The sequence below is a fragment of the Mauremys reevesii genome, linkage group 1, assembly GCF_016161935.1.
Source record: "Mauremys reevesii isolate NIE-2019 linkage group 1, ASM1616193v1, whole genome shotgun sequence".
Lineage (NCBI taxonomy): Eukaryota > Metazoa > Chordata > Testudines > Geoemydidae > Mauremys > Mauremys reevesii.
This window is the reverse complement of record NC_052623.1, coordinates 125,627,070-125,649,095: the sequence shown is the minus strand read 5'-3', so window position 1 is coordinate 125,649,095 and position 22,026 is coordinate 125,627,070. Positions and strand designations below refer to the sequence as shown.

Genomic DNA, 22,026 nt, shown 5'->3' with positions numbered 1-22,026 from the left:
GGGTATACTGTCCAACTGCTGTGATTTCAGTGCTGTATCATGGCAGGCACATTTGAATATGATGATGCTAATTCTAATGTAGGAATGTAATAAAGATTCCTAGGATGTGTCTTAGTTGTCACATACCTTGTATTTCTCTCTTTTTGACGTGTTGGTTATTATGGGGGAAATGATGTGCTGGGAAGAGCTTGGAAACATCCACAAGTACTACATGATGACTTGCAATTTATACCATGGTGTTTGAAATATAGGATGCTTTCCATGATAAGAGTTGTAAAAATCATACTTCAAGTAGTGTCCCGAAGGGTGCTCCACTTCGGGTGTGTATGCGTGTCTCAAGCACTTGAACAAAGATTTTATGCTAGCAGTGCTTGTTTGGCCTATTCATGTGCCCTATGCCTCCATGTGCCAGACACCGAGGCCATATAGGAATGCATGGGCGAACCAATGTCAGTTCCTTCTCTACTGCGTTGGCCTGAGACAGTGTGCCTGTCTTGAGCGTGCCTCTGCTATTTTGTATTCTTCTTATAGTTGTTTAAGATTACTTTAATATAGTTTGTTGTTAGTAGTAGTAATAGATAGTTAGTAACTTTTAGTAGTGAGAGGATAGTTGTGTTTTTTTTTTTTTTTTTCCCCCTCTTCTCTTTCTCCTTAGGGAGCCTTGTCTTCCTGGCAGGGTGTACCTGGCTTGCCAGGCTACAAAAGCTGCCTTTCCTGCCAAGAGGCTTTACCTGTGATTGGCAGCCACTTTAAGTGTGTTGGTTGCTTGAGGGAGTATCATGTCTCCCAGAAGTGCAATTTCTGCCTAGCCCTCAAGTCTAGGGCAAGGAAAAACAGGGAGATTAAGTTTAGACTGTTAAGGATAGAGTGCTCACTTAAACAAGTATCTGAGTCAGGTTAGGAGCTCCCCCCCCTCCCCGGGTACATCTGTCTCAGCCCCTTTGACCTTGGCACAGGCTCCCCATAAGAAGGGGAGGTTGTTGGAAGCTTCTGAGAAGGCTCCCAAAAAGAGGAGTATGGACTCATCTGAAGGAGCCTACTATGAAAAAGCTTGGGTCCCCTGTGAGGTCTATGGTCTCTGAAGCTTCAACCTCTTGGCTCATTACTGTGGGGTGAAAGGACTCCTCTTCTGGTACCAGCAGAACTGGAAAGCCCCAGAACTCAAGACAGAGACATGACACCGACAGAGCTTCATTATGTTCTAGCAGGGACAAGGAGGGGAAACATAAGCACCTTGGTCTGGTACTGTTGGGCTCAGTCCCATAGTTGGTACCTACCCAGTTGGCACCCTTGGTACTGACAAAGCAGTGGCAGCAGGCTCCATCAATGCCCACATCAGTATGCCAGCAGCGATATTATCCGCTTCAGCCACCACATTGGTACCGATTACTTACTTGGCACCGCAAGAATTTAACTATGCAAGTAACAGATGAGCTGGTCTCAAGCCTGCTTCCTTTCCTCAGTACTGCAGGACTCTCTGCCCTTTTTCTTTGAGGCCCTCAGCATTGGATGATGTTGAGGAGGATGGAGGAGACATCTATTTTGGTCAAGGATTCCCCTATGTATCCTATCAGGAACCCATTGTTTGACCGTCACAGGGAAGATCGTGACCATTATTAAAGGTGGTGGAACCAATTCTGCATGCCACTCCCACTCCTGTATGGAGTCCCCCCAGTGGGATATATTGGGATCCCTGCAATACTTACTGATAGCAGGTCTCCAGACCACTAGTATTGTCTCAGAGGGAGACTAGGCTTATTCAATCCTATCCTCTCCTCCCCTGCACAGAAGAAGACATTTGAGGAACGGGAGTCCAGGGTGGCTAAAGAGGCAACCCCTCAAACACCCATTTCATTCTTGTCTTCAACTAAAGCAGTTACACCTACACCACCTTCCATGGCTGATGATTTTCGGCAATTTCAAGACCGAATAAGCTGGGTAACTGACTCTCTTCAAATTCCACTCGAAGAGGTCAGGGATTCACAACACAAATTGCTGGATCTTCTACTGTCAGCAGTGCCCTCCAGGGTGGCGTTACCCATCAACAAGGTGCTCCTGGATCCAGCTAAGACTGCGTGGCAAACACCTGCTACTATTCCACCAAAGTGTAAAAGGGCAGATAAAAAGTTTTCTGTTCCCCCGAGAACTCTAATATCTTATTCTCCCACCCTGGCAGTGGATGCAGTAAAAGAGCAGGGTAGGCAACACTTCTCAAGTTCTGCTCCATGTGAAAAGGACCATAAGAGACTGGATCTATTTGGCCAGAAGTTCTATTAATCAGCAACTCTGCAGTTCAGAATTCAGAGCTGTCAGACTGTCATGGTCAAATTCAATTTCACAAACTATAATAGACTGATGGCCTTTATTGAACACCTGCCACAGGACCATAAGGAACAATTCTAGTTCAACATTTCAGAGGGCCAGTTATTGGCCAGGACCACTCTTCAAGCATCCATGGCTGCTGTTATGTTCAGGGTGTCATACCTCTAGCTCCTGGTGTTTTCAATGAGAAATACAGAACACTGCTGAGGACTTCCCCTTCAGTGGTTGTAGGCTTTTCTTGGAGACCAAAGATGGAGGACACTGAAGGATTCTAGAGCCACTTTACATTTCTTGGGCATTTATACACCTACAGATAAGAGCTGTTAAGTAAGTCACAAACTATCCAGAGAGCACCTTCTGCTCAGTTCTCTGGATTCCATAGATCCACTGAGCTCCCACAGGAAAAGACATACATTTCAGAGAAAGTGGGCCATTCAACCTTTCTTCATGATCACCCAACCATCTTCATGATCACCCAACATTGACCCATCAAAACTGTTTTGATGGGTCAATCGAGGGTTCAAATCCTCCCGCATCTCTGGTTTTATAGCTGTGTTCATTTGCCCACCACCCTCCCTTTGGAGAGATGCCTTTCCTATTTCCAACATGCCTAAAGGCGGATTACTATAGACAAGTGAGTCATAACATCCATTTTACATCATTCCCTCCCTTCCCTCTTCAGGGACCCCTCTTATGAGCTTGTGTTGAGAAAGAGGTGATCTTTTTCTTCCAGTTAGGAGCAATAGAGCTGGTCTCCTCTTCACATGGGCAAGGGGTTTTACTCAAAATATTTCCTTGTACCAAAGAAAGATGGAGGGTGGAGATTGATTTTAGATCTAAGACTTATAAACAAGTTTATAAAGCCTCACAATTTCAGGATGGTGACTTCTTTCACTGGAGAAGGGGGATTGATTTTTCAGTCTTTGACCTACAAAATGCCTATTTTCATATCACAATATACCATTTGCACAGGAAATATCTGTGATTCTCTATAGGTCAGGATCAGTTTCAATACCAAGTGCTTCCCCTTGGTCTCTCCTTGGCCCCAAGGGTGTTCTCCAAGGTCCTGGCAGTAGGGGCTGCTTACCGCCAATAAGTGGTGATCCTTGTCTTCCATTACCTTGACGACTGGCCACTCAAGGGCCATTTTTATGAAGCGGTGTTTTCTTCCACCCAGATGGCCCTTGCTCTTCTATGAGTTGAGTTTACAGCTAAATGTAAGGACGTCCACGTTAACCCCCATAAATAAGATACAGTTTATAGGGGGTTCCCTGGCTGTCGACGAGTTCAAAGCTTGCTTTCCCTTAGATAGGTTCATAACCGTATCAGGTTTGAGTGGAATCCTTGCACCACTATAAGAAACTGTCTTCAGCTCTGGGGACACATGGCAACTTGCACTTTTGTGACTTATGCAAGGCTATGCCTCAGCTGCTTTCAAGATTGGCTCAAAATGTCCTGTTCTTCAGTAAGACACACCTTGGACAAACAGGTGATGGTTCCTATTTAAGTGAGGAACTCCCTGGATTGGTGGAGAGATCAACTCAATGTCTGTGAGAGTGTTCCTTTCTGTTGCCCATCTCCATCACTAACTTTAACAATAGGTGCATCATTGTGGGGATGGGAAGCTCATCTCAATGCTTTCGTGGCTCAGGGGAGATGGACAACTCAGAAACAAATCTCCACATCAATCTGTTGGTGTTCAGGAATGCCTGCTTCCATTTTCTATTTATCTCCTCTCACAGGATGTGGGTTACACATTTCACCCCAACCTAGGAGTTCTTCACCTCTGGGCATGGTTCATAGAATCCAGGTTAGAATTCTCCTGCTCTGAGGAAGTGCAACAGATGTACTAAATAGATGGAAGAAGGCAACCCTTACTATTTACTTGCAACAATGGAAGAGATTCTCCCACTGGTGCTTCCTCCCTGAATCTGTGCCTCGTTCAGTCTCCTGGATATGAAGAAATCAGGGTTATTAATTAGCTCAGTTGAGGTCCATTTAGCCTCAATATCAGCCTTTCATCTGACTATGTAGCGAGGTTTTCCATATTTGCTCATCCTGTATCATCTAGGTTTATTAAGGAGTTGGAACTTTCTATCCCCAGACTAAAGACCCCATCCCAACCTGGGACCCAGTCATCTTATTAAACATCCATTTGAACATGGCAACCAGTTCTCTACTCCATTTATCTATGAAGACTGCTTTTTTAATAGCCATCCACTTGGCCCATAGAGTGTGGGAGATTGGTGCCTTAATGGCAGATTTCCCACCCCCCCCTTCAAGAATAAGGTTTCTTTCTGCCCACATCCTAAATTTTTGCCTAAGGTTTTCTCAGAGTTTCACCTTAACCAATCTATTCGTCTATCAGTGTTTTTCCTGAAGCCACATATCTCTCTGACGGAGTCCTGTTTTCATACCCTGGATGTTAAAAGGGCGCTCGCCTTCTACTTGGATAGGACCAAGTAATTTCAGAGGTCACCTAGGCTGTTCATCTCCTTCGTGAATAGATCCAAGGGGTTGACAATCTCTGCTCAGAAACCATCCAGGTGGATATCTGGTTGTATTGTCACTTGTTATGAGACTGCAGGCGTTCATCCTCATCCTCCTCAAGGAGTGACAGCACATTTTACCAGGTCACAAGCAAAATACATGGCATTGCTTTAGAAAATACTAGTGTCTGATATATTTAGGGCTACTACAGGGGCTTCCGTACATGCATTTTCAAAGCACTATGCTTTAAGCCATGCTGTCAGATCTGATGTGGCAGTTGGTACTGTAGTACTGTCTTCAGTTCTGGACCAGTTCCAATGCTCCCTCCTTCCTCTGGGGAAACTGCTTGGAAGTCACCTGAAATGAAGCACCCATAGAGACAGTACTTGAAGAAGAAGAGGTTATTCACCTTGTGCAGTAACTTCAGTTCTTTGAGATGTGTCCCCTTGTGGGTGCTCTACTCCCAATCTTCCCCTCTGCTTCAGACTGTTCTCTGTGGAGACATGGGAGTGGAGAAGGGATTGAGGGAGGTTTGCCTGCACATCTCTGTATAGCCTCAGTGTTCAGTGGGAGGAGGCATAGGGCATGTGTGTGGGCCAGACCGGTACTACTAGTGAAAAATCTCTAATCAAAGGTTTGAGAGTTGCATGTGCACCTGAATTGAAGCACCCATAGGGACATACATCTCCAAGAACTGTAGTTCTTTTACCTTTTTCAGAAAATTTTGTTTCTTGTGTTAGTATGTTACTAAAGAAATTAATCTTTTGTTTCTTGCTCCAGAAGGAGAACAAGCTGAAAGGAATCTTCACCCCACTTCCACGATGCTGATGAGTACCATGAACCTGTTACAGACGCTCTCTCTCTCTGCTGGAGTCCATGCTGAAGTCATGCAGAATGAAGCGACCAGAACTTTGTGTGGATTGCTTCGCATGTTGGTGGAGAGTGGAACGATAGATAAATCAAGTATGTGTTACATGACAGTCTGACCAAATAAACCCATCAGTTTTCAAGCGGTATATCTTACCTGATTTTGCAGTAATTCCTTTATTTAATTTCTAATCTTTTAAGGTCAAAGTTCAGTAACACATTTAGACCTTCTCAAAACATCAATTTTACATATTTGTGGAAAACTCACAAATTGTGTGGTGGCTAGAATACGCATTTCTCTGTTAGGGCTGGTGTGCCGCATACTATACAAAGTTCAGATAGTCCAACCTGTAAATGGCTTCCATTATAAGGAAACTTAAGTCAAAAAGGACTTTTCAGGTTGGGAAGGACAGCATGACTTTATAATCAGGGGAATCATAAATTTGATGATATACATCATCTTTATATTAACAAATATCAGAGGGGTAGCCGTGTTAGTCTGGATCTGTAAAAGCAGCAGAGAGTCCTGTGGCACCTTATAGACCAACAGAGGTATTGGAGCTGTTGCATCTGACGAAGTGGGTATTCACCCACGAAAGCTCATGCTCCAATACGTCTGTTAGTCTATAAGGTGCCACAGGACTCTTTGCTGCCTTTATATTAACAGTAACTTTAAGCAAATTTTCCAAAATGTACAGAATTGTAAGGTAGTATAGTCACTGTGTGGGTGAGAATTTGCTTGCAATAGATATTCTCTCTTTCCTGGAGTATGCCAGAAATTAATTCTTAATGGACTTCAACTAAATTGGAAGTCAGTTAAGTAACTTTACATTTAGGGGCAATTTTGTAGCAGAGCTTTAAGATCTGTCTAACAAAGTGGATTACTTTGAGAAATTGTAGTACAGTTGGCAGAAAAGTCAACTGTTCATGTATTTTTATTTCCAGCTTCGTTGCCAAATAAGTTGGTTTATAAAGAGCAGCATAGAAGCTGGTGCACGTTAGGATTCATTCGAAGTATAGCACTCATGCCTCAGATGTGCAGCACGCTTAGCACATCTCAGTGGATAACTTTGCTAATGAAAATTGTGGAGGGGCATGAATCTTTCACTGCTGCATCACTACAGAGACAGGTAATGTGTTTCCAGATCATTTTCATATGCAGTGAATTTGGCAGTTTTTTGTCTTGTTACAGTACAGTTTTAAAAGTAAACAGTTTTGAAGGTGCCTTTTATTTTCTTGAGTTAGAGGAAAGGTACTATCAGAATGTTCTTGCTTTAGAAATCCTCCTGCAAGTTAACACTGCACAGCCAGGTTATGTAAAATGTTCAATGCAAGAGAGAGGGTTGGTTGGCTACTGTGGGCCTAATAGTAAAGGTTGCTAAGAAGAGAGGTGAACTGGCTATGCACGCAGTCTCTATAATCACCACAGACCAGTTAAAGAAAAATGAACAAATTCAAACTATTTTAAATAAAATAACCAAATTGCTTAGCTTGTCTGTCTTTTTTATTGGCATGCTATATCTTTGCATTCATGTTGGTGATAGTGAGTGATCTAAAACAGCCTGGAGGAAGGGGTTACCAGTCAAATGACACATCAGTGTACAGTTCTATTGCTTGTGTAGCTTTTCCATTGTAAATACATTTCTTCTGTACACAAGATTTGAATGTATAATTCTCCACTAATGGTTCTTTTCTGTTGCTTGCATCTTCTCAAAGGTAGCTCTGTCAATTAACTTAGGGCAGGAATATACAAACATGATTCTGATCTCTTCCTCAATCTGATAAATTTAGGCTGTGACTTTCTTTTGGTATATACCAGAGGCAGTTCAAATGCGCTCATGCAGGATTTAAGTTGTGTTCTCACCCCTATGAGATTCTCTGTATCCAGCCAGCTAAACATAGTGGTATTTCAACTCTCTGACTTTACTCTTACCTTAATTTTGAAGCCAATTTTGGGGCAGTAGAGAGCATTTCTTCTTCCTCTGCCAGGGGTTAGGGACAAAAACAAGTGTTTCCTCAGCATGATAGAACAAATGGAGCTGCAAAAAGCCTCCATTTGTGAGGCGGCCCTCTTGGGAGCTGCAGAAAGAGAGCCCTCATGCATTGGCTTCATGACTGCAGACATCATTCTTCCAGGGAAAGGTGATCAGTGTAGATAGCTTGTGGTAGGCCACTGTTTTTATATGCATGACTCAAAACTTATCTAGAGACACCTCTGTGAAGGTGGATCAGTCTTCTCTTAGTGTCCATGGCTGCTGTTTGCACTCTGGTACATTACATCTTACATTATTAGGCTCCTGTGCCTTCACTGGGATAGAGTTAGGATGTAAACTAATTCACCCAAAAGTGTGTATTAGTCTGACTGCTATTGGTTCTCATATTTGGAATCTAAACCACATCTTTCCCCATCCTCTCATTTCAAGTATCCTGTTCTGTTACTTCTTTGTTTTCAAGTCTTATGATGGTGATCTTACTTTTTGCCAATCTGTGTGGAGCTCTGTGTGCTTTGATGCTGGGCTGTGTTAAATTAGGATTGCCAGTTTTGATTGGACATATTCCTGGAGGTTTCATCCCATGGCAGTCTTTAATTAAAGATTAAACTTCAATTCCTGGAGTCTCTGGGACAATCCTGGAGGGCTGGCAACACTATGTAAAATACAACTACTACTAGTATTAAATTAGCACAGTTCCTCTTAATATTGATGAATGGGCAAACAAGCAAGAAAATAACTAGGTAGCTATGGACCATTAAGTTTCAGCAACCAACATTGTAGAGAAGAGCACAAAAGATGGCTAGTAGTTAAGTCTTTCATCTCCATATAGATATTCTAATTCAAATGTCCTTGTTTTAGACCCCTGCTCCTATAGAAGTTATTTGCTGAAATGACTTTAAATAAAATAACACTGATTCTAATATCTCCTTTTTAGATCCTTGCTGTGCATTTATTAAAAGCGGTACTTCCATCTTGGGACAAAACGGAAAGATCAAGAGACATGAAATTTCTTGTGGAGAAACTATTTGGTTTCTTAGGCAGTCTACTTAGTACTTGCTCTTCAGATATCCCACTACTCAGAGGTAGAGCAATTTTTTCCTTAATGGTTTAATTTGTTTTTCCTATCGTAAATCAGCTACTGAGATGCTGCTATTTCTTTTCAGAATCTACTCTGAGGAGGAGGAAGGCCAGGCCTCAAGCATCTTTAACTGCAACTCACAGCAGTACTTTGGCAGAAGAGATAGTGGCACTGCTGAGGACACTCCATTCACTAAGCCAGTGGAATGGACTCATAAACAAGTACATCAACTCTCAACTAACCTCCATCACCCACATCTTTGCAGGAAAACAGTCAGAAGGGGTAGTTTCCACGTTTTAAAATTAGCTCATTTTTCTATAGAAGTGTTAATTTTTAATGTTTTAAAATATTAAAACTATTTTAACAATGTTAAAGCTTAATTTTAAAACTATTTTATATAAAAATTATTTTTTGTATTGTAACTTTCAGCTGGATTGACTATATAAATTCTTTTTTTTATGAAGTAGATAAAAGTACTAGTTTTCTCCTTACAGTTAACTTTACTATTCTTTTTCAGAATGTTTTAGAAGACTACTTCACAGATTCTGAGAATCCGGAGGTGGGAGGCTTAATGGCTGTACTAGCAGTGATTGGTGGAATAGACAGTCGCTTGAGATTAGGTGGACAAGTCGTTCATGATGAATTTGGAGAAGGCACAGTGACGCGCATCACACCAAAAGGAAGAATCACAGTTCAATTCTATGACATGCGAACATGTAGAGTGTGCCCCTTAAGTCAACTAAAACCGGTAAATGCACCTATTTTGTGTCTTTACTATTACAGAAAGTGTGAAAAGTATGTTTTTTCATGAAAAAAGAAACTTAAGTTGGCTCAGTTTTACAAAGGAGAATAGGCTAGTCTGACTAATGAGTGGGATGTGTGGTATAAAAAATTATTTGTTTAGGGAGTATACATTTGCAAGTCCCACAATTGTGCATTTTAGTCATGCTCATATGCAAATCAGATGCAAGTCTTCATGCATGTCTTTGCAGGGCTTTATCTTCATTAGAAAAGAATATAATAACTCAGTTTAGCTGTCTTCACTAGTTAAAAAGGTGTGCGAACTCAGGGTTAAATCCTAGTGAAGACAAGGCCGCTTGTAGTTTTCATGTTAATAAGCAAGTTGAGTTAAAGACTAAGATACACCATAGTCTCATCTGCTAATTGGTGTGAAAACTAGAAACTGCCTTGTCTTCGTTAGGATTTTACCTTGAGTTAACACACCTTTTTTTGCCTTGTGAAGTCACAGCATAAGATGCTCCCATGCACTTAAAGCCCCAATCTGTGTTGCAGTTCATGCTCATGCTATCTGCTTTTCCTTTCTGACAGTGATGCTCAGATCCCTCTACTTATGACTACAGTCCTAGCAGTTCCTTTATTTTCTTAGTGTTTTTAGAGACAGAACTCCTCTTCAATTGTTCCTGTTCAAGAGTAATTAAACAAACACTAGTTATCCTCTTAAAATATAAACAATCCATAAATTTTTATGCATTTCTAAAGATTTGAAAAATGTGTAACTTCTTGGTTCTTTTAGCTTCCAGTAGTGGCTTTTAATGTGAACAACTTGCCATTCACTGAACCCATGTTGTCTATCTGGGCTCAGCTGGTAAACTTGGCCGGAAGTAAAATAGAAAAACACAGAATGAAGTCTCCCAACCAGGGTCTTTCAGGTACAGTTTCCTGTTTGTCATACATTAGCCCTTCTCTGGAAAATATTGCAAACATTAAATAGATATTAGGAAGGTACAGAAGTTCTGTGGAAAGTTGTTTTGTACATGGTCAGCATTGATTAGGAAGTGATATATGAAGGCTCATGCTCCACTTTGGAGTAAGTGATAGTAAGAGTTGTATGTTGGAGAAACACATGCAAGTACTCAAGGAAGTGCATTGATGCACTGTAGAGGGAATCCAGTTTATATCTTGGCTGGAAGAATGGCTGCTGTCTATGATGTAAATGTAGTTTGAGGCTGGAGTCTTTGTTGTGTATTGAATTGTCTGAAAATAGTTGATGCACCTGATATCTATCTAGTCTGCTCTAATCTGTTGCATTTTAAACTGTGTGTGTATGTGACTTAGTGCATGTCAAGCTGTGGTGTAAATACACAATAGCTGTGTGTGAGGATCCCGCTACTGTGCACTAAACGTTTCCTACTGTGCATTGGCCATACATCAGTGCATGGTTGCGGCATCTATACAAAAAGTGTTGGTGTGCAATACATTAGTGCACTGTAGAATAGCACCACAGATTGCAACCCACTAACTGTTCATCTAGACAAACCTGAAGTCCACCAACTGCATAACAGCTGGGAGGCACTCTCTTTGTATTGACATCTGGAGTAGGTCCAGTGTGGGTTTCTTATAATGATGCACTTAAACTTTTTATATTTTAGTCCTTTCATCTTGTTTGAGCTTACCATTCACGACTGTCAGTACTAAAAATGTATTTTTGTGATGGGATCATCAGATTGTAAAAATAAATGTTTACTTATGTTACTTTGAATACTATTGCTTTCTGGTTAATGGGCACTTAATGTTTTTGATAGGTCAAGTGGATTTGGATCTGCTGAGATGCCAACAGTTAAAACTGTACATATTGAAAGCAGGTCGAGCTCTGCTATCTCACCAGGATAAATTAAGGCAGATCTTATCTCAACCAGCTGTACAAGAGGCTGGATCGATTCCCACAGGTATAGCTTTTTAGTGTACAAGATGAATTTGTTATCCTGTCAGCCACATGCTTTGCAATATTTAACCTCTTGCTGATTATTAGTCTTCAAAATAAAATGTCATCTTCAATGTCCTCTCTAGTTTAAAATGTAACTAATATGTGTGGTTATGGGTTGTGTGATGTTAATCAGCAACTATACCTGATGAGTATGTACCTTGCATGTTGTGGTGTGAGGACGGAACTCAGACTTTTGGCCTCAAAGACTCAGAGATGATAATTTAGAAATAGTTTTTGAAAATATTTACTGGTCCTGAAAGTGTTATCCTGTTGTTTCTAGATTAGGCAGGCAAAGATTTTGGATGCTAAAGTGTTGATCACCTAACTTATGACTCTTACATATTTAATATGACTCTTTTTAATATTTTTTTTGTTTGAATACACCTTTACCCTGCTATAACGTGACCTGATATAACACGGGTTCGCATATAGCGCGGTAGCAGCGGGGCTCTGGCGGCACTTTAAAGGGTCTGGGGCTCCGGCTGCTGCGGGGAGCCCCAGGTCCTTTAAATTACCTCTGGAGCCCTGCTGCTGCTACGCCAGGACTGCGGCAGTGGGGCTCCGCTGGCGATTTAAAGGGCCCGTGGCTCCCTGCGGCCAGAACCCCAGGCTCTTTAAATCACCGCTGCAGCCCTGCCACTGCTTCCCCGATATAATGGCGTTTCAGCTATAATGCGGTAGGAATTTTTGGCTCCCCACAACCACGTTATATTGGGGTAGAGGTGTACTAAATTTGTAAATACTTCTCAGTGCTACCCCAAAATTTAAATAAAACACATTTGTACTCTTGTTATGGCTCCTTCTGTCATCTTCAAAGTGGTGATTGATGTCTTAAGCAGTTCCTCTTTCTACTTCAAGAGGAGCTACACACTGTGGATTGAAATTAAGTGCAGAAAATAGTGGTCTTAGGGGATGGTGGAGAAAAGGAAGTCTAATGTCTATTGCACTTTAATTCATTCGGCTCCTCTTAAACATGTGGATAAGAACTGCTCAAGTCATCACCAGATGCCCCTTCTTAATTCACTGGGTTATGGAACACAATGGAGAAAGATACTCTAAAATTTTAAACTTGCATATACAGTCGAACCTCAGAGTTATGAACACCAGAGTTACGAACTGACAGATCAACCACACACCTTGTTTCGAACCGGAATTGCGTAATTAGGCAGCAGCAGTAACCAAAAAAAGGAGAAGCAAATACAGTACAGTACTGTGTTAAATGTAAACTACCAAAACAAGGGAGGGGGGAGAGTTTTAAAATAATTAAAGATTTGACAAGGTAAGAACATGTTTCTGTACTTGTTTCATTCAAACTAAGATAGTTAAAAGCAGCATTTTTCTTCTGCGTAGTAAAATTTCAAAGTGGTATTAAGTCAATGTTCACTTGTAGACTTTTGAAAGAACCATAACATTTTGTTCAGAGTTATGAACATTTCAGTTATGAACAATCTCCATTCCTGAGGCGTTTGTATCTGAGGTTCTACTGTATTTTGTGCAATTGCTGAGGTTTTACAAATATTAACATTCAGTAACCAATAAGAAATGAACATGTACACCTCTACCTCGCTATAACGCTGTCCTCGGGAGCAAAAAAACCTTACCATGTTATAGGTGAAACAGTGTTATATTGAACATGCTTTGATCCACTGGAGTGCACAGCCCCACCCTCCTCTCCCCCCCGGAGCACTGCTTTACTGTGCTATATCCGAATTCGTGTTATATCGGGTCGCGTTATATCGAGGTAGAGGTGTATTAATAAATTAGGTAACCAGCTTTATCACAAAATTCTAATTATCATCTTGCTTTCACTTTGCTTAACTGATTTTTTTAGTAACTGATTGTTCAGTAGTTACAAAAAAATGAAGATTGATACTTTATGCCTCCTGAAAGCAGGGTTTTAAAGATTTATCTGATTGTATAAAGTAACGATTGCTGGTTCTGTGGCTCCTGTGCTAGCATCTGCTAAAATCATGTTGAAACTCAACTGAATGTTGGAAAAGGCAAGATGATCAGATTGATGTCATTTTAAAATTTGATATCCTCTAACGTGTCAGAGCTAGAAACAAGTGCTATATTAGTAGTATGGGGAAAATGGAATGCTGGGAGATCTCTATTTTATTTAATATTTCTTTGTAGTCTTTTCTGGTTTGAGAGAGTATCAGCTATTACTGGTCTTGGGCACCAAATGTTGAGTCAGTATATATTTAATTCCTTGCTTCTACTACTGGAGTGATGGGAGAACGTCTTTCAAAAGTACAGACTCCAAACCCAGTCAGTCAAAATGAAGTGCACTCTTTTGGAGGAGTGGTGATCTCTGGGGTCATAGAATATTCGTTTAATGACTCTCCCTCTTGTTAGACTCTGGGTGGAGCCCTCTCTCTCCCTATCAAACATGCTCTTACCATCAGTCAGAGGGGGAGGTAACTCAAGAACTATACCAAGTGTTCTCCAAGAGCGTAGTATGCTTCCTTTGGTAATAATGTCAGGTCTGGTAAGATAAGAATTCAAGCTTAATAGTGCTTGTCCACTATGCCAAGTGGCTTCTGCCAGACTAGCTCTAGATATGGTAGTAAAGCTAGTGTTTGACTAGAAGTTTAGCTCCTTTGAGGTTTGTGTTCAGGAAATGTGCTGTATTGCACATGCTTCCTTCTAAATGTACACCAAAATTTGAGATGGAATGTGGTGGACATCATTCCTTTGTATATTTGATCCACAAGACACTTTAACTCAGCATAATTTACCTTATATTAATTGTAACTTTATTGACTAAAACTCACTTGTTTATTTCAGAGGATGGAGCAGTTGCATCCCCTGACATAGGAGATATGTCTCCTGAAGGACCTCAACCTCCCATGATCCTCTTACAGCAGCTTCTGACAGCTGCTACCCAGCCGTCACCTGTGAAAGCAATATTTGACAAACAAGAGCTTGAGGTACAATCCGTGTTCTTTCCTCATTTAAAACGTTCTACTGAGCACTCTAATTCAAATTCCTATTGATGACTATTATTTTATACTCTTCTCATTTTTCAAAGATTCTGTAAATGAAGCTGAACATTTACTGGTGTACAGTACATGTAGATTGCTAGTTCTGCATAGACTTCAGTGTGTGTTTACTTGTCTTCATTTAGGCTGCTGCTTTGGCAGTGTGCCAGTATCTAGCTGTGGAGTCCACTCATCCTTCCACTCCACTGTTTGAAGACTGTAGCTCCAGTGAGGCCACAACACCCGTCACAGTGCAGCATATCCGACCTGCAAAAGTGAAGAAACGCAAGCAATCTCCCATTCCACCCCTCCCTATTGTAGTTCAGCTTATGGAAATGGGATTTCCTAGGAAAAATATTGAATTTGCACTGAAGTCGCTCTCAGGGACCTCTGGAAGTGCTTCTGGATTACCAGGTATTTTACATAATTGCCATGAAATTAACAGACTAAAATGATACTAGTATGGAGAATTTAAACCTCTGTATGACATACCAAAGAAGCCCATATTAATTTGGATGGCTCATTGTTTTCTCTGCTAGGAGTGGAAGCCTTGGTTGGTTGGCTGTTGGATCACCCTGATGTCCAGATTACTGATCTCTCAGATGCTGATACTGTGTCTGATGAATATTCAGATGAGGAGATGGTAGAAGATGTGGAAGAAGCTGAGGCTGCTTGTCCTGTCGTTAGTATTTACAGTCATTCAAAAATTGATTTAAAAATATGCTACATAGATTTCAAGATGTGTAATTATATCCTTTATTTACAAATTTGGATAGCGTAAGGGTGTCATGCTACCCCCCATCAAATCTGTTCATCAACAGGTTTAAGTTTTGAAAGACCTGCATCTATAGCATTTCACTTTGCTTTTTTCTTCAATACTGAACTGTAGACTATAACTACTGGTCATATATTTCTTATAGGAGACTACACCTGTGAATTTTTACAGTAGACAACACACTTTGCTAGTGCATTAACAAGCATTTCAGTGTCACCAGTGTGTCAGATAGTTCAGGTTTCAGGAATGATTAGAAACATTCAGTTTAATATTTTGGAAACTACATCAACCTTGACTGAATTTGAAGTTTAGACATTTTTAAAGTCTCTCTCCTCCTCCTACCCCAGTGATTTGAAAAATAAAAGTATGATACTTTGGCTACTCAAAGCATGACTTGAATGGCACTGAAAGCCAGAAGTGAAATCACTTAATTTTTTTGTTTATAAAAACTATGTTTTCAAAGGCAAAGACCATCAAGTGGCCTATCAAACTAACAATGTCACCCATCGCAGTTCTGAATACGAATTGCACTATTTTTCTGTATGCTCCCAGGAAACCTAAATCTGTGTATCAGAGGTTATATCAGTAAATAGCAGTCAAGAGGAATATCTGCAGTATTCTTGGTTTCCTCAGATTCCGGTGTCTAAGATGTACTGGCTTGTGATTGGTTTCATAATCACAATAGCAAAGGATGCATACTATTTGGGAAGAAGATAAGCCCTGAATTTAGTGGTAAATTATCCGAATTGGTAACCTGAGCAAGTTTATAGTTCTATACATTTGCCTTTAATGTGCCATTTAGAACATTTACTCTTAGTGCTGAAAGAAAAATAACTTTCCTTGAATTGTCACTGAAAATGAAATAGTCTTTCCTGCCATGTTTTCTTTAGATGATAGCTTCAGCTCTTCAAAGAGAGAATTCCCTGAGAAGAGTAGTGTGACCCCATTTATTAACGTTGGTTCTGTTAACCGGACATTAGTGTATACAATACAAAGCATATTTATAATCTCAAAGAGTAAAATAAATAAATAAATGTCACCAAAATGTCACCCACCATTTCTTCACAGGAAAAACTTATGGAGAAAAAAATGTAGATATATCAACAAGGTTGAGTAGGTGGCTTAAATTAAAAAGATTTGTTTCCTCCCCCTGTCTTTGTTTTTTGAGCAGTTTTTGTAATAGTAACTCTTTGGCTTGCTTCAGGAGGCCTGGAAACTTGCTATTGCTCAGATTGCCCACTGATTCTGGGTACTAAGCCATAGTCTCAAGTGCAGCAGACCGTAAATGCTAGCCCTCTGTGAGTTGAATCAGAGTTATCCTGTTTCCGTGTTCTTTATCTTCACTGTCCCTGCAATGTGCTTATTTCTCTCCACTGAAAGCAGCTACACTCTTTTAAAGCTTCCTTCTTTTTGTTGCATGTGTTCTTTTACAGTCTAGTGGTGCTGTTGTTACAGAGAGCCAAACATACAAGAAACGAGCTGATTTCTTAAGTAATGATGATTATGCTGTGTATATACGAGAGAACATTCAGGTAAGCATGGTGGTGAAAGCTGTGTGGAATGTTACTTTTCCCTAAACGCTCCTTTAACTGCAGGCTTTATGAGATTTTATGATCTTGTTTTGTCTAGGTGGGGATGATGGTTAGATGCTGCAGGACCTATGAGGAAGTTTGTGAAGGAGATGTAGGTAAAGTTATTAAATTGGATCGAGATGGACTACATGACCTCAATGTGCAATGTGATTGGCAACAAAAGGGTGGCACTTATTGGGTCAGATATATCCACGTTGAGCTTATAGGTGAGTTGAATATTCATTAACTGCTGTTTAGTACCGTGGTGCCCAAACTTTTCCTGTTGCGCCTCCCCTTACCAGCAATGGAATCTGTCCATGCCCTCGCTCCATTACTGCACAGTTGGCTCAGCAAAGCAGCTTGGGCTGAAGGTGGAGTGAGGAGCAGAACTGGGTATGGGAAGGAGCTGGGGCTAGAGGCAACACTGGCCTGGGGGCAGAGAGGGAATGGGGGCAGAGCAAGGGGTGGGGTGGAGCTGTGGCTGGGGCCGGAGCTGGGTTTTGGCTGGGGCTGTAGTGAAGTTGTGGCTGGGGATGGAGCTGGGCTGGGGGTGAAATGGAACTGCGGCTGGGGTCTGAGCTGGTCTGACAGCAGAGCAGGGCTGGTGGCACTCCTTCCCCAGCCCCCATAGGGGCTGGCCTGGGCCCACTGTATGTCAACCCCTTTCCCCCCCACCCCCCGAACATTTGGAGGGTGTGTCCCACAGTTTGAGGACCACTGGTCTAGTAAGTATCTGTACAGTATGTCAAAGGAGAATGCAAGCTTAAAAAATAACGTGCTTATTTTTTAAACTTATAGGATTCCCACCACAGAGTTCTCCTTCTCACATTAAGATTGGCGACAAAGTGCATGTGAAAACCTCAGTTACGACACCTAAATACAAATGGGGATCTGTTACTCATAGGAGCGTGGGGGTTGTAAAAGGTAATGTAGACTTCCAAAAATGGGAAAAAAAATTGCACATTTTAAACTATATGAATATTATTCTTGCTTTATAAAATGAAAGGAAGAGAAACTTTTGGCACAGCAGCAGCTGATATTGCCCTGCGGAAGACTGTATAATGATTAAAGAGACTGTAGAGACTTTTTGTTGTTGTCCAGTGTAAGCTGGAAATACAAATGCTCTTCTGTCCCCTTTTTGTTAATACTTTGATCTGCTTTCTCAAAGGTGCTTTTACACATTAGAACTGGTGTGTGGTGGTGTCACATCCAGCTCTAGTAGAGCTTCCCCAGCTGTGGACACTCACTAGGCTGTTGTTTGGAGACCACCTCAGTAGGACCTGTGCGCTCTTGAAGCCTCTTGAGCCTGAACAGAGTCAAGGCACTTGCCCCTGGCTGGGGTCTGAAGGCACGCTCTCTGAAGGTGCAGATCCTTTGTCTAGCACCTCTTCTGAGAAACGAGATCCTGTAGTCCAACTACCTAGCCCTTGGGACCCGTGCTGACTCCTCAGAGCTTTAGAACACACAGCCAGAACTCATGTCATATAGGTGCTCAGGGTTTACAATTTAACTCTTCATGGGCATGTGACAGTGAAAGCCAACAGACACGTACACAGGTAGATTTTGCACAGGATTCTAAACATCATTACTCTTTACTTAGCCTCATGAGCAATACAGAGCTCTAGACTAAATAATAAACACAGTTATACACATTTTCCTATCTGTTTCTTCATCTACTTCAGAGTTCTTTGAGTGATGGTCCCTGTGTGTATTCCACACGTGGGATGCACATGCGCGCCATGTGCCTGAGTCCAGAATTTTTTTGCAACCAGCATCTGTTGGCTCGCACATGCAATGTAGCTCTCCTTGTGCTCTAAACAGAGGGCATAAAAGGTGGTGCAGGCCAATGCATTTCCAGTTCCTTCTTACTACTTTATTGTTTGAGTCAGAATCTTTGGTGTCTTTGGCTCTCTTTTTTATACTGTGTCATTGCTGTAAAATATTGTATATAATTAGGTTTTTGTAGTTTTAGTAGTCTTTATAATATAGTCCAGCATAGTATAGTTAGATAGTGCTTTCCCACGTTTTCTTCTTGGCAGCTTTTTCCCCTGAGAGCTCTTGAATTATGTCCAGGGTCCTGAGATTCAAAAACTGTATTTCCTGCCCTCGCTCCTTTTTGGTGATTGATGAATATCAATGTTGCCTCAATTGCCTGGGTGAGGCTCATATTTCTGCCAATTGCAGCACCTGCTGCTCTTTTCCCCGCCAGAATTCATGAGGGTGTGGAACGACTGGCATCTGACGGGCAATTCCTATGAGAAAGTCCAGTGGGTAAGCAGTGTTCTGCTCAGCCTTCTGCAGGTGTCTGGATCAATCGTGAAAAATTCACATTGACACCCATGAGATATTGTACTCGAGCACAGCAAGAGGTTTCAGGCCCCGAGTGCTCTGACATCAAGTCACTTTCAGACCCAGAACATCAATCAGAATTTCTTTCCCTCCTTGGCCACTTCGCCTCATGCACACACACAACACCATTTGCCAGGCTTAATCTTTGTTGCCTACCAGACAGGTTTCTCTCCATGTATTCATCAAAGAAGGGCAACATAAATGGCAAAGTTCCAATTCCACTCAGGGTTTTAGACTCTTGTCTAATGCAAAAATCAAAGAAGGTTCGGGTAGGGATCCCTTTCTTCACACTGACTCTTGAGGCAACCATCGTTAGCTACACCTTCCTCCTGGGTGAACGCACAAGGCATTTGGACCCTGTGGGATTCCATAATGCATACTGGAATTCTAGCAAAATGGAAGTTTTTCTCCTCTTGGGCTCAGCTCCTCTTGTTGCCCTGCTAACTTAGAGTATGTACTTATCTTTTCAGTCTTAGGGTTTCACAATCAGTTTTCTGCAAGTGCATTTAGCAGTTATCTGTGCTTTCCATCCTCCAGTGGATACAACGTTGACTCATCCTGACACAACTAGATTTCTGAAGGGCATTCTCAGATGCTTTCCACCATTGGTGAAGTTCACATCTGACTGGGACCTCAGTTTTGATCTGTCGTTTCTCACTAAACCTCCCTTTAAGCCTCTTAATCACATGCTTTATGATTTATCTGTTCATGAAGGTGGCCTTTCTAATAGCTGTAATGTCAACCAGTAGAGTCAGTGAGCTGGAAGCACCCATGGCTGACTCACCAAATACTACCTTCTATGAAGAAAAGGTCTTGTTATGACTCCACTCTAAATTCATTCCTCAAGTAGTTTACGAGTTTCATGTCAGTCAGGCTAATCACTTACCAGTATTTTTTCCAAAACCGCATGCCTCAGATGAAGAGAGATGGCTGCATCTCTGGATGTCCAGAGGACTTTGACCTTTTATCTACAAAGAACAAAGAATGTTCGAAAAACACCTAAACTATTTGTGTCCATAGTAGAGCGATCAAGGGGTCAAGCTATACTGATGCAGAGACTTCAGAATGAATCTCAGGTTGTATTAATCTATTACCAGCTAGCTTGTATTCCCCCTCCGGAGAGGTTGAGGTACTCCTAGGGGAATTCTGCCCCCCCCCCCCATTAAAAATTCCGCATATTTTATTTGTCAAAATAACACTATATAATCACGCCAGTTTCAATTATTTTGGTAATTTATTTCAAAATACCTATCAGCAACTGTCTGTAACCATACAGAGACAAAATTCCTCCAGTAGAGAGTTAAGGAAACCCCTTTGATAATCCATTTCCTGTTTCTCTATCCCCGCCCCCCAGTGCCCAGCAGGGGGGCCAGATATCTACACCCTCTGCCCCCAGAACCCAGCTGCAGGGCACCCCCTAGCCCAGACACCCGCACCACCTCCCCCTCCCCCCCCAGACCCCAGCTGCTGCTCCTCTCCAGAGCCCAGACACTTGCACCCTCTCCCATCTAGAGCCCAGGGATCCAGAGGGAGAGAGAGCCTGATGCTATGTCCTAGGCTTGACGGAGATTCCTGCACTCTGCCTCTTTCCTTCAGGGCATGCTGAGAACCGCTCCTGCTGGGAACCCTCCAGCTCCTTCTCCCCCTCCTCCTAGCAGTGGCTTCTAATTTCAAGCTGGGTTCTGCCGGGTCCAACAACCCCTACTGGCAGCCAGCAACTCGTCAGCCCATTTCTGTGGGAGGAAAAGGAAATTCTGTGCAAAAAACATTAATTTCTTCGCAAATTCTGCATGCGCAATGGCACAGAATTCCCCCAGGAGTAGGTTGAGGGCTCATTCTACTAGAGGGCAAGCTACTTTGATTGCATCTCTGAGAGATGTACCACTCCTAAAGATATGAAGAGCATCTACTTGGAGCTCTTTGCATACTTTCACGAGACATTATGCTCTGGTCCAGTGAGTGGTACTACAGTCAGCTATCACTTGCATCCTTTCACCTACCTCCTGTCTGTCTACTGCTTGTTAATCTCCCATGTGTTGAACACACATAAGGGACCATCTCTTGAAGTAGTGGAGGTTGCTCCACTGTAACTGGAGTTTCTTCAAGATGTGTGGTCCCTATCTGTACTCGGCTACCGACTCTCCGCTGCAGATTGTTTGAATTGTGGTAAATACGCGAAACTGGAGAGGCATTGGCCCACACTGCCCTTTATGGCTTTGGTTGGGAGAATGAGGAGAACTACGACACACATACGGGACAATGGATGCTAATTGCAGAAAATTCTAGACTCAGGCACATGGTGCGCATGTGTACCCGCAATGGAATACAGATAGGGACCATGTATTGCAAAGAACCTCCAGTTCCAGGTAAGTAACTTCCATTTCTTTGGACTTGGGCAGAGCCCTCTGGGGTGTCCGGGGTCCCTCTCCTGCAGCTCATGGCTTTTCTTCAGAATCCATGGAGTCTCTGTTCCTCCATACATCAACTAGCTTTCTCTGACCTTGGCTGGTCTTCACAGGTAAACAGGACATCATTGTTACAGAAGCATGCCTGGTCTCATTCCCAAAGTTTCCTTTGTCTGAGTCATTTGACTTTTTCCCCCTATCTACAAGTACTTTTTGTTCTGCTGCTTGTGATTTTTCCACTCTCCTCCCTGCATATGGAGTTGGAGGAACTACCTTCTCCCAACTTCAGCCAACCCATTGTTCCTAAGATGTTTTCACCTGAATAAGCAACCATTTAAAGTTTAATGAGTCCCTGTCAGCAATTGGCAGGTTATATATCCACATAGAGGTATTCCATGATACAACAATTTCATAATATCAACCAGAATTTATAAGTCGCATATAGATAGATTCCTCATATTGTCAC

At 41.9% G+C, this 22,026-nt stretch overlaps 1 protein-coding gene across 4 annotated transcripts in view; it reads left to right on the top strand.

Moving 5' to 3' along the window:
• The window catches only part of HERC2 (HECT and RLD domain containing E3 ubiquitin protein ligase 2), a 201,145-nt gene that overhangs the window by 95,323 nt on the left and 83,796 nt on the right, over positions 1-22,026 (top strand). For all 4 annotated transcript variants that reach the window (XM_039525659.1, XM_039525664.1, XM_039525678.1 and 1 more), the window contains 13 exons: positions 5,593-5,775; positions 6,625-6,809; positions 8,608-8,755; positions 8,837-9,033; positions 9,269-9,499; positions 10,286-10,421; positions 11,295-11,438; positions 14,267-14,409; positions 14,607-14,874; positions 15,000-15,142; positions 16,669-16,767; positions 16,865-17,033; positions 17,605-17,730. In XM_039525659.1, coding sequence (XP_039381593.1) covers positions 5,593-5,775; positions 6,625-6,809; positions 8,608-8,755; positions 8,837-9,033; positions 9,269-9,499; positions 10,286-10,421; positions 11,295-11,438; positions 14,267-14,409; positions 14,607-14,874; positions 15,000-15,142; positions 16,669-16,767; positions 16,865-17,033; positions 17,605-17,730 — 2,172 coding nt within the window. The remainder of the gene's footprint in view (positions 1-5,592; positions 5,776-6,624; positions 6,810-8,607; positions 8,756-8,836; positions 9,034-9,268; positions 9,500-10,285; positions 10,422-11,294; positions 11,439-14,266; positions 14,410-14,606; positions 14,875-14,999; positions 15,143-16,668; positions 16,768-16,864; positions 17,034-17,604; positions 17,731-22,026) is intronic.